At 39.9% G+C, this 11,776-nt stretch overlaps 2 protein-coding genes across 2 annotated transcripts in view; both read left to right on the forward strand.

The window, feature by feature from the left end:
* Positions 1-1,098, forward strand: part of LOC107289625 (L-amino-acid oxidase-like) — a 15,820-nt gene extending 14,722 nt beyond the window's left edge. Inside the window, exon 7 of the mRNA XM_015818416.2 lies at positions 294-1,098. Within this exon, the coding sequence (XP_015673902.2) occupies positions 294-1,098 (805 nt within the window). The remainder of the gene's footprint in view (positions 1-293) is intronic.
* Positions 1,099-8,281: 7,183 nt separating this feature from the next.
* LOC107289626 (olfactory receptor 2Z1-like) lies at positions 8,282-8,869 on the forward strand. The gene has a single exon (XM_015818417.1). The coding sequence runs from the start codon at positions 8,282-8,284 to the stop codon at positions 8,867-8,869; it is 588 nt and encodes a 195-aa protein (XP_015673903.1).
* The last annotated feature ends 2,907 nt before the right edge of the window (positions 8,870-11,776 follow it).

The raw sequence follows: 11,776 nt of genomic DNA on the forward strand, positions 1-11,776 counted from the left end.
GACTGGCCTGAGGGATTTTAAAGGGGGTTTTAATTACTTTTAAATTGGACATATTTAAATATTTCGTTTTAATCAAATTTTAATTAAGTATGTATATATGTTAGTATTTTATTCAATTGTCAGCCGCCCTGAGTCCGTAAGGAGAAGGGCGGGATATAAATGCAATAAATAAATAAATAAATAAATAAATAAATAAAGTTGTTAAGTGAATCTGGCTTTTCCATTGCTCGGTTATTCCGATTATTCTTTTATTTATTTCTTTATTCCTATTCCTTCTACCTCAACCTCTTCAGTTTTGAGGAAATCACAGGTGGATTTGACCAGCTGCCCAACAGCTTCTATCAGGAAATGTCCAGGATAATCCATTTAAACAGCAGAGTGGAAAAGATCATTCGCTCCAGCAAGGATGTGAAGGTGTTTTTCCACAAGGAGGATGAAGATGACTCATCATTTCTGATTGCTGATTATGTCCTTGTCACAGCAACAGCAAAAGCCACACGGCTCATCAAATTCCAGCCCCCTCTGTCCCATTTAAAGGCTTATGCTCTGCGCTCATTGCATTATACAAGTGCTACTAAAATTGCTTTGGTTTGCACAGACAAATTTTGGGAGAGGGAAGGAATCCGAGGTGGGAAGTCCATCACAGATCTCCCAATGCGATTAGTCTTCTATCCCAATCATGACCTCCCTAGTGGACTTGGGGTGCTCCTGGTCTCATATACCTTGCATGATGATGCTGACTTCTTTGCTCCTCTTAGTGACAACGAATGTCTTGATGTAATTATGGGTGATCTTTCAAAAATCCACAACATCTCTAAGAATTATCTTGAAAGTGTATGCAACAGGCATGTGATTCAGAAATGGGCCCTGGACAAATTCTCCATGGGGGCCTTTGCTTTTCCTACCCCATACCAGTATAACTTTTTTCTCAAGGCTTTGTTTCAGAATGAAGGCAGGGTGTATTTTGCAGGAGAGCATACAACTTACCCTTTTGCTTGGATTGACAGTGCAATGAAATCGGCTATAAGAGCAGCAAGTAGCATTCATCTTAGTGCTCATAAATCCATATCCCAGGAGCTGAAGGAATTACCCTGGTAATTCAGCTTCTCTTTCAGATGAAAGAAGGAACAATTTCTTCATCGTTCTTGCTGTTGAGTAGTGATCTGTTTGTGATAATAGCTGATTCTTAAGAGACAAGGGAATAAATTATAACAAGGAAAGAGAAGATTATTTCATGATCCTGATTGCTGGAATAATAATGCTGATAATTTATAGTGTTACCAAACATGAATAAAAACAAACCCTTCCTTTACAAACTTTGCATGTTTGCTTAATGCAGAATGAAGAATAGACAGTTGGAATAGTGATGTTAAAAAGTGCTAGATCTGTGTGAAGCCACACACCATATGGTGAGCACCTGAATAGCATGTGGCAATTTCCTTAGTGCCTTATTCCATTGTTTCCCAACCTATTTTAAGATATATGGACTTCAACTCCCATTGCTGGCTGGGGTATTCTGGGATTTGAAGTCCACAAATCTTAAAATGGCTAAGGTTGGAAAACACTGTCCTGTTCTGAGCTTGGACTAAATCTGCAACCCTATGGGCATGGATTATATAAAAGCCTTCGTTTATCTACAGAACTCAGAGATATAAGAAATACGGAGTCTTCCACTGTGTAAGATTGTACTGGATATTTCATTCATTTTCAGAATATTTTATAGAAAAACTATACATTTTAGTATATGCAATGGCCTCCTCCTGATTATCACCAGAAACAAAGCAAAGTTGGTGAAGACTAGTTAAGATTTGATCAAAATATGGTAGTTAAAAAACTTTGCAAATATTCGCCACCAATTTGGGGAAGATCAAAACCATGTACCATAGGTGTAGTTTTTATTTACTTATTTGTGTATATTTTTTCCTTTTGATCCCCAAAAGACACCTTATTAGCTGCAGCTGTAAAATCAGAAGACGTCTTGGAAGAATGAATTAGAGTAGAATAGAGGTCATCTAGTCCAACCCCCTGCTCAGGCAGGAAACCTTATACCATTTCGGACAAATGGCTGTCCAGTCTCTTCTTAAAAACCTCCAGTGTTGGAGCATTCACAACTTCTGGAGGCAAGTTGTTCCACTGATTGATTGTTCTAACTGTCAGGAAATTTCTTCTTAGTTCTAGGTTGCTTCTCTACATAACACCAAACAAGTCTTTGGAGAGAAAGTTATGATTCTTCACGTACAAATTCACAGAATGTAAAAGCTGGAAAGGATCTTGGAGACTTCTGCAAGAATTCTGAACAATTCTCTCTATCTTCCTAATGACACTATCTGAAGATAGCTATCATGTCTTTCCAGTCTTCTTTCTTCCAGGCTAAATACATCCAATGCTTACAATAGTTGCTTATAAGTTTTTCTGCTGAACACCTTGGAAATCTTGGTTATTCTCTTCTGGGCGTGCTCCAGTTTGTCAATATCCTACCAAAAATTCAGTGCTCAGAACAGGATGCAATAATCAATCGAAATAGACTGGAGAGTTCCACACTATTGTATAAAGAGTATATAATGAAGTGCCTGTTCTGACCTATTAAACTTGACACATAAGTCAAAAGAACCTGTTCTTGGCTGGAAGCACACAATAAAGCACATTCAGTCCAAGTTTATACACTAAAAGTTCTTGCTAAATGACAAAAGCAGACAAAGGCAAGGCACATAATATCATCAAAACCAACTATACTCATACATTCCAGCAAAAGGATTGGCTTGGTTCAGCAAAGAATATCAAAACAAAAGACGATCACAGAAAATTTGCTCTAGTTTCCCAGGGCCCTCACGTAAGGACTTAAATCTCTTGCATATCTTCAGCATCCCTCCAAGAAGAGACGAGATGCTCAAGTGTAGAATATTTATATAATTCATTTACTTGTGCAGAGTATGTAGTGAAGAGATTTCTTAAAGTTGATAGGATACTACAGGTAGCCCTTGGTTTATAATGGCTATAGGTATCAGAATTGCCATTGCTGAATGACACAGTCATGAAGTGTGACATCACTTGATTGTGTCTCATAGTAATGGCAATTCTGGAAGCCTCAGTTGCCTTTGTTAAAAAAGGACTATGTGGATTGTTAAGTGAGGACCTCACATTACATGGCTACACAACTTCCGACTTCCTGCCGGCTTCCCTATTGACTGTGCTTGTAGGAAGCTGGCAGGGAATGTTGGAAAATCATGGTCACATGGCAGGCAACATTGTGATTGCAAGCTGGGCACCAAGAATCTGGATTTCAGACATATGATTATGGGATGCTGTAACAGCTGGGATTATGAAGACCCATCATAAATACCATTTGTTCAGTGCCATTGTAACTTTGAACAATGAATGGTGCCAGAACTAAGTGGGACATTGGCTGGACAAATAAGCAGTGATAATAAGCAAGTCAAATTCTCAGGTGAATAAGGACTAAACTCAGATGAATAAGTTATGAATGCTCCTACAATGGAGGTTTTAAAGAAAAGATTGGGCAACCCTTTGTCTGAAATGGTATTGGGTTTCCTGCCAGAATAAGGAGTTGACTAGAAGACCTCCAAGGTCCCTTCCAACTCTTGTTATTCTGTAATTCTGACTAGGGAGTGGTTAAATAAACCCAGTTAAAGTCTAGGATGCAAATCTATCTTTTGTGTGCAGTACCATTTGTCTTTGGAACGAACATGCTTAGCATGATGTCACTTTGTGATTCACTAAATGCCTGGGTTTCTTAAGGAAACGGGAAAATGAAAAAAAACTGCAGTAATAAAATGGTATGATCTGAAGCTAGGAACTTTTGAATTTTGAAATTGCATCTTAATTAAAATCTTGAACTGAGAACCAAATTCCCTAAAGCAGAAGTCTCTCAGAACCTCTCCCCGGATATATGAAAGACTTAGTTAGCTACAGGGAGAATGAAAAGTAGATTGGCTCTAACTTGAGATTTTCAAAATGAAAAGACAGTTTTTTCTCTCTTCCTCAATTATTAAGTAGACTTTTGATTTTGTTAGTTACAAATAATTAGGATTGGGGAAAAAGATTTCTTATTCTTTCCCTCCTTCTTCACCCTCTCTCTGTTTGTGTCTGTGTGTAAATGACCCTGGAATTAGACTTTAGTTTTTTTTAAAAATCAGATTTATATCTGATCAGATCAAACTCGGATCAATACTTGTTACTGATCTGTAAACCTGTAGCATAGATTTTTCTCCCTGATTTGATTTTTAAAACTTTCAGCTTCTTTCACTAATTTTCTTAATGGAAGTTACTTGTTTCATGAAAGATGTAGGACACTGAATCTTGCACTGAAAGAATAAATACAAGGTATTTGAATAGAATCACGTCGCATGATTTGAGGAAGCCGTTAAAGAAGCAATGAAAAAGAATTCAGTTGGGCAAAGATTCAGAATCTCAAATGGAGCTTTCTGATTTTAAAGAACCCTATTTTTCCCCATTTACTGTTGCCAACACCTGCAGGTATGTAATGCTTCATTTCTGAAGAGATCATTATTCCCGGTAAGCTAATATTCTATAACAGTTCAAAATGCAATTGTTTAACTCATAAAACTATGTTTGCAAATAACTTTCAGACAGGCAAATATAATTACCACATGACAATTGCAATAGTATATGTATAACTTAAATCAGGTTATAATAAAGTATATTGCATAAAGTATATCAAGGAGAGAAGCAACCTGTAACTAAGGAGAAACTTCCTGACAGTTAGAACAATTAACCAGTGGAACAACCTGCCTCCAGAAGCGGTGAATGCCCCAACACTGGACGTTTTTAAGAAGAGACTGGACAGCCATTTGTCTGAAATGGTATAGGGTTTCCTGCCTGAGCAGGGGGTTGGACTAGATGACCGCCAAGGTCCCTTCTAACTTTATTATTATTATTATTATTATTATTATTATTATTATTATTATTATTATTATTATTATTATTATTATTATTATTATCATCATCATCATCATCATCATCATCATCATCATCATCATCATCATCATTATTAAGTTGGAAGGGACCTTGGAGGTTATTAAATGCCTTACTGAAGCCCAAGTAAATTATATCCACAGTATTCTTCTGATCCACTAATTTTGTCACTTAGATTTGTCTGGCAATATGATTTGTCTGGCATGATCTGCTTTTGACAAACCCATGTCAAAACCCATGTTGTTACTACTACTAATACTACTACTACTACTACTACTACTATTATTATTATTATATACACAATACACTTTAACATAACATGATTTTATTTGTACAGACACCATTATTTATATTTTTATTATATTTTTACATTATTATTTTAGTTACACATACATTGCTAATTGTATCCCTGCTTTATCATTCATATGGCAATCTGGCGGTGTAAGTTTTGTGTATGTGTGCCTTTGCTTAAAAATTGAAATTTCATTTTAAGGGTACACCTGGCAATGCAGGCCACTCTTTGCTTGAGTATGAACAAACACATCTGTTTGCCTGATGTTGATAAACCAGTACTTATTTTCCAGATGCCCAACAATTTCATCTTCCTTTGCTGCTCTTTATCAGAGATGCAAAACTAAAGTTTGTCATGAATGTTTAATTGCCTCAAAGAAGTGGGATAAAGAGAATATTCTCTTGCCTTGAGTGTTAGACAAAGGTTCCCTTTTGTGTATACTATTCAGAGCACTGCAGATTTTTGACTCGGGGCTTGTGACTACTCATGCAGGCTCTCTCTCATACAGCATATTAGTATTTAAAGAGCTTTTTCCTCTGTGCTTGTTACTAAAGAAAATATTTGGAGGGAGTTTTTAAATACTCAGAAATGTGCAGTGAGCTACATTACGGTGACAACAGACAACAGATGCTTTCCAAAATGCTTCCCAAGACGGGGCCAGTGAGGCAGAAGAGAGAAGGAAGAAGAAAGATTCAGGTTCCCTGCAGAATTTTGGGTGGGTCATTTGTCCTCACTCCACCTACTCAGAATATTTTTGTTGTGGGGGAAATTAACTCTCTTGAGATGGGATAGAAATCTAAGAAACCAACCAATCAATCCCCTAAGCTAAAATTCAGATAATGCCTGACAATGACACTGATTGGGGTTCATGGATGTTATCATTCAAACATTTTTGGAGGGTGCCCAAAGTTTTCATCCTCCACACCAAAAGATCCTAAGCAGTTACTTGAACATGACACTCATTTTTGAATAGGTGGAAGACATTTGCATGCATTGTCTGTCTGTCTGTCTGTCTGTCTGTCTGCCTGCCTGCCTGTCTCTTGTCTGTCTGTCCGTCCATCCATCCATCCATCCATCCATCCATCCATCCATCCATCCATCCATCCATCCATCCATCCATCCATCCATCCATCCATCCATCCATCTCTATCTATCATTTCAGTGTATATCAGTGCATCTTGTTACATTTCAGAAAATATTTATGTCTGTCTGTCTGCCTGCCTGTCCGCCTCTCTATCTGTATGTCTCTCTCTCTCCTACATGACTCTCTCCATTTATGTATGCTAGAGAGCCAGTTGGGTATATTGATTAAGGCATGAGGCTAGAAAATGGGGTACCCTTAGTTCTAGAACCATCTTAGACACAAAGATGGTTGTGAGAACCCTGGACTGGTCACTCTCTCTTAGCCTTGGGAAGATAGAGGCAAGAGAAAACCACTGAAATTTGCCAAGAAATTGCACCAGGACAGCTCCCTGATGCCTGAAGGGATTTGTCTAGGCCAGGGGGTCTTCAAACGTGGCCCTTTTATGACTTGTGGACTTCAACTTTCAGAATTCCTCAGCCAGCCTGCCTGGCTGAGGAATTCTGGGAGTTGAAGTTCACAAGTCATAAAAGGGCTACGTTTGAAGACCCCTGATCTAGGCAAGTACCAGGAGTCAACAAGAAAACACCATTAAAAAAAATGTTATAAAGGAGTAATCTGTAAAGGTTTGCCTATATTTAGTGTTTCAGGCTACAAAGGCAAAATACTAGGTTATTTTTCAATGCTGCTTATAAAACAATTTATAACAGTTATTTAACTTATAACGTTTCAACAGATAGCAACAAAGCAAGGTTGTCCAAAACTTGACACCAAAACACTCCTTGGAACATATGAGTCCCAAATGTAACACTTGACTTCAATTTTTCAAAGCATCTATGTCTGGGGGAAAAATTTTTAAACATGCATGGAAGAATTGCTGACAAGACCAGTTTTCATATTTTAGCACTTTCAAAAACACCTTTTTAGAATCAAATTTGGAGCATAGAGGTCCCTAATACAAACAATACATAATTTGTTAATTCTTTCTTCATTTAATTTATATATCAAATTTAGAGATTGCCCATCTGATTTGTGCAGTCAGGTATGACAACTTTCCCCAGTCTGGCACGTTCGAGATCTGCTGGGATACCCCCAAATTCTGGAAATCTAATCTCACCATACTGGAAGGTAGTGAGTTAGAGAATGCTGTCATATCCAAATCCAAGACAGATTCTAAAATCTAAATCATGTAACTTATGCATTATAACATATGGCTACTGTCAACTCTACAACGAAACTGGCTGCAGCCATCTTGCTCATTCTAGGTTGCCACATGAATGTGAGGGGGTGTGGAGGATTTTTTTCTAGTCTAAACAATTCTGTGTCCCTTGGGAACCAAGGTCATTCTATCGGTTATGCTAGGGGGTTGAGCGGGGTATTAGAAAGCCCACCAAACTATTCTGTCGGGGAATGCAGCTGATTCTATAGCACTGGGGTGGGAGGTTTGACTTTCTAATAGTGTAACTCTTTGGAGGGAATTTTAGACTTGGTTTCAATTTTGACCGTGCTGATATCTATCAATAATTATCAATTTCAACAGGTTTATGATAAAAGTTCTCCCAAATTATTTTCATATCTTTAGATAAAAGCTTGGCAACGAAGGAGGAATGAGAGAGGAGAACACAACTTCATGGAGAGAATTTCTTCTGGTTGGTCTTCTGCATCAGTGGTCACCCACCCTGTTCCTTTGGGGGCTTCTCTTCATGTTTCTGATTGCTCTGATGGGAAACAGCCTCCTTATTTTTCTGATTAAAACAGACTCTGGACTTCAGACTCCCATGTACTTCTTTCTTAGTCAGTTGGCTTTCATGGACCTCTGCCAAGTTCTCTCCATCGTTCCACAAGTATTGGTCAGCTTTGTAACTAAGAAGTATACCATTTCACTCTATGGGTGTGTTGTTCAGATTTCTGTAATTTTGGTCTTGGCAGGAGGAGAATGCCTCATCCTGGCAACCATGTCTTATGACAGGTACGTAGCCATCTGCAAACCTTTGCAATATCCTATCCTCATGAGAAGGAGTGTCTGTTACATGATGTCAGTGGCAGCCTGGTTTTGGTCCACTGTCCAGGCGCTCACTTGCTCTCTTTATGTCCTGCCCCTTCCCTACTGCAAATCCAATGTGATTAACCATTACATATGTGATTATCTAGCATTAATACAGCTGTCATGTTCAGATAATTCTGCTTTTGAACAAACAATCTATGTTGGAAATTTCCTGGTACTTCTCATTCCCATCTCAGTTATCCTCACCTCCTATGTTGCCATCCTCCTCCAAGTTGTGAGGGTACGATCTTCTGAAAGGAGCCACAAAGCCTTGGGAACTTGCATGTCTCACTTGTGTGTAGTTGGGATCTTCTATGTAACTGCTCTTGCAACATACATGAAACCTGCATCCTCTTATTCACCACAGGAAGCCATGGTTAATACACTGTTCTTTACCACTGTGCCTGCCATGACAAACCCCTTTATATACAGCCTGAGGAATCGAGATGTCTTGGAAGCTCTGAGAAAAACATTTGGAAAACACAGCTTGCATCAGTGATTTGATAGAAAAATCATAACAGTGAATACTTTCGGCGGGCAATCTTGGCATCTGCTTCAACAGAAGTACAGTTGTCAAATTTTGATGGCATTAGATGTCTTTGATTCATTGGTGTTATTTAACTGATGGAGAAGTGAACATGTGAGTCCTACGGCTGCATTGTGGAACTTGAGTCTAGAATGTTATATTCCCTAAATATGAAATCATTAATGTACCCAGAGAAAGTGATTTTGACTTTAAGCATCTGAATTGCAATAGGTGCCTCGTAATGTGGAAATATTGTACAGGATTATTGTTTGAGGTTTTTCTACGAGAAATGTTTAGATCTCTTAAATCTAAGATGGTTAAATCTAAGAATGGTTATTTCTCTTATTTAACTCAGTAAATATTTGTAAAATAATAATGTGATGAGGACTAATTGAGGTACTACCAATAGGGCCGGCAAAGTGGTCATGTTATCTAAATTATCTCTAAAGACACTGAACAGAATAAATTTCTACTGTGGTGTCTTATTAGAACTATTAAAATGGAAATCAGTAGACTTTGGAATCTAGGGCTGTGCGGAACTGTATGTCAACGCTGCTAATATTGAATATTCTTGCTTTGACAAAATATGCAGAACTGTCTGGTATTTTTAGGGTTAATTCAGATGACAGAGAAAAGGGAGGGGAATAACAACAAAAGCCAGGAAAAGGAACAGAAGTGAATCTCTGCCCTCTGGGCTAATTGGAAGATGTGACCTGTGACTGCAAGATAAGGGAGGGGTTTAGCAAGAAAAGTTAGATGCCAGCAAGAGGAATTCAGATTCTGGCATAAACCTCCATGATTGCCGTTAATTTATAACACTGTTAATAAAGGCTTTAGGATAAACATGCCTGAAAGTTCTTTGAAGTGTTTAATTAGTCGGAACCATGACACTGTAAGTCTTTTACTTGGTTCTTATGCTTCCTATGAAAGCCATCATCCTTCCGCCTACATAGTCTGGGTTTCTGAATAAAGACAATGCATCCCATGTTGATACTCTAAGAAGAACCTTATTATGAAGAGGAGCAATTGACTTCTCAGATAGCATCTTAATGCTGACTCTTAGGATGTTATTGTTCAGTCGCTAAGTTGTGTCTGACTCTTTGTGACCCTATGGATCATACTATGCCAGACCTCCCTGTCTTCTACTGTCTCCCAGAGTTTGTCCAGATTCATGTTAATTATGTTGATGATGCTATCTAGCCAGTTCATCTACGTCCACTTCTTCTTTTTCCTTCATCAAGGTCCCAACATCAAGGTCTTTTCCAGTGAGTCTTCTCTTCTCATTTGGTGGCCAAAGTATTGGAGCTTCAGCGTCAGTATCTGTCCTTCCAAAGAACAGTCTGGGTTGATTTCCTTTGGAATCCTATTTATTGGGTACTAAAGGCTGACTAGATCAGGGGTGTCAAACTCAATTTCATTGAGGGCCGCATCAGCATTGCGGTTGCCCTCGGGGGGGTGGGGGTATGTGGCCAGGGTGGGTGCAGCCTACTGGGTGGGCGTGGATGGAGTGGGTGTGGCCTACTGGGTGGGCATGGCCAGCTCTACATCGTTCGCGTCAAGGGTTCCTGTGGGGGCCTGGGCAGGAGTGGGACAGATCTGAGGGTCTCTGGCAGAAGGAGGTGGGACCGGGGCAAGCGCCAAGGCATGGTCAATTTCTTCATTCCTCACAAAGGGTGACACTTCCGCAGCATGCACCCAGGGGGCAGGGCCGACACAGCAGGGGCTGGTTCCTCGCTGTTTCTAGACGGCCTTGTGGAGCTAAGACTGAATGTGTTTCAGCATAGATGGCCACCACAAAATTGTACATTGGCTCCTGGCTGGCCTGGGCCAGGGCCAAGGCAGCGGGGGCCGTTCCCTCACTGTTTCCAGGATGGCTTTGTGGGCCACACGAACCACTTCATGGGCTGCATCTGGCCCCCGGGCCTTGTGTTTGACATGTCTGGACTAGATGATACTTTACTCTTCTGGAAATTTTGAGAGTTGCTATCCCAATACCTGAAGGACATCTGGTTATGAAATAGAATATGTGGATGACCTTGAGGAATGAGGGGAAGAGATGCTATCTAAGAAGCAATCGGACAAGAGAGGCAGGAGGCCTCAGTAGCTTAATGAACAGGGAAGAGGCTGAAGAAGATCTGCCCTAATGGACCAAGAAAGTAAAAGTGGCAGTGGGAAGTCCATACTTTCAGATTTGCAAGATTGTGTTAATGTGCCTTTATAATAAAGTAGGATTAATTCATCTTGTGTAGGAAGTGAAGGAATGGAAAACCTTAGTGGCCCTGCCTCTTTCAGTCAGATCCCTTGAATTCAGACTTATATGCTGTTGCACCCATAATAATGATAGTATGTCTATAAGCCAGATGTCTATGTAATCCATGAAGTCATAGAATAGAAAAGATGGAAGAATTGGAAGAAGATGTGAAGGTCGTATGGTCCACCTGGTGCATCCCCAACAGAGATCTATCCTGCTTTTGTTCACATTTCTCCAGCACAAGAGAATACAACATCTCCCAAAGCACCCTGTTTCATTCTTGACAGCGTTCAGTATTAGGAATTTTCTTGCTGATGTTCACCTGACATCTGCTTCCTTGTTATGTCATCCCCTTCCTTCTTTCTTATCTCGCCTTCCATCGGCTGGAACGGCTGGCCCCGTTCCAGCCGATGGAGAACTTGGTGTGGCCGAGACTGAAAATCCTTTCCCCCCCCCCTCTCTTCTCTTTGATCTCCCACAGCCGGACTTATGATTTGATCAATGTATCCGAGGACGGTCCTATTGGCCCTGCGCGATTCACCCCTCGCGCAGGCCTGGCCCATTAAGATCACAAGGGCCCACCTTGAGGATGGGGTTTGGAACCCCGAGAGGTGGCATGCTGCGGGTGC

This window comes from Protobothrops mucrosquamatus, unplaced genomic scaffold (genome assembly GCF_001527695.2).
Source record: "Protobothrops mucrosquamatus isolate PMUCROS unplaced genomic scaffold, P.Mucros_1.0 scaffold738, whole genome shotgun sequence".
In the NCBI taxonomy this organism is placed as follows: Eukaryota; Metazoa; Chordata; class Lepidosauria; order Squamata; family Viperidae; genus Protobothrops; species Protobothrops mucrosquamatus.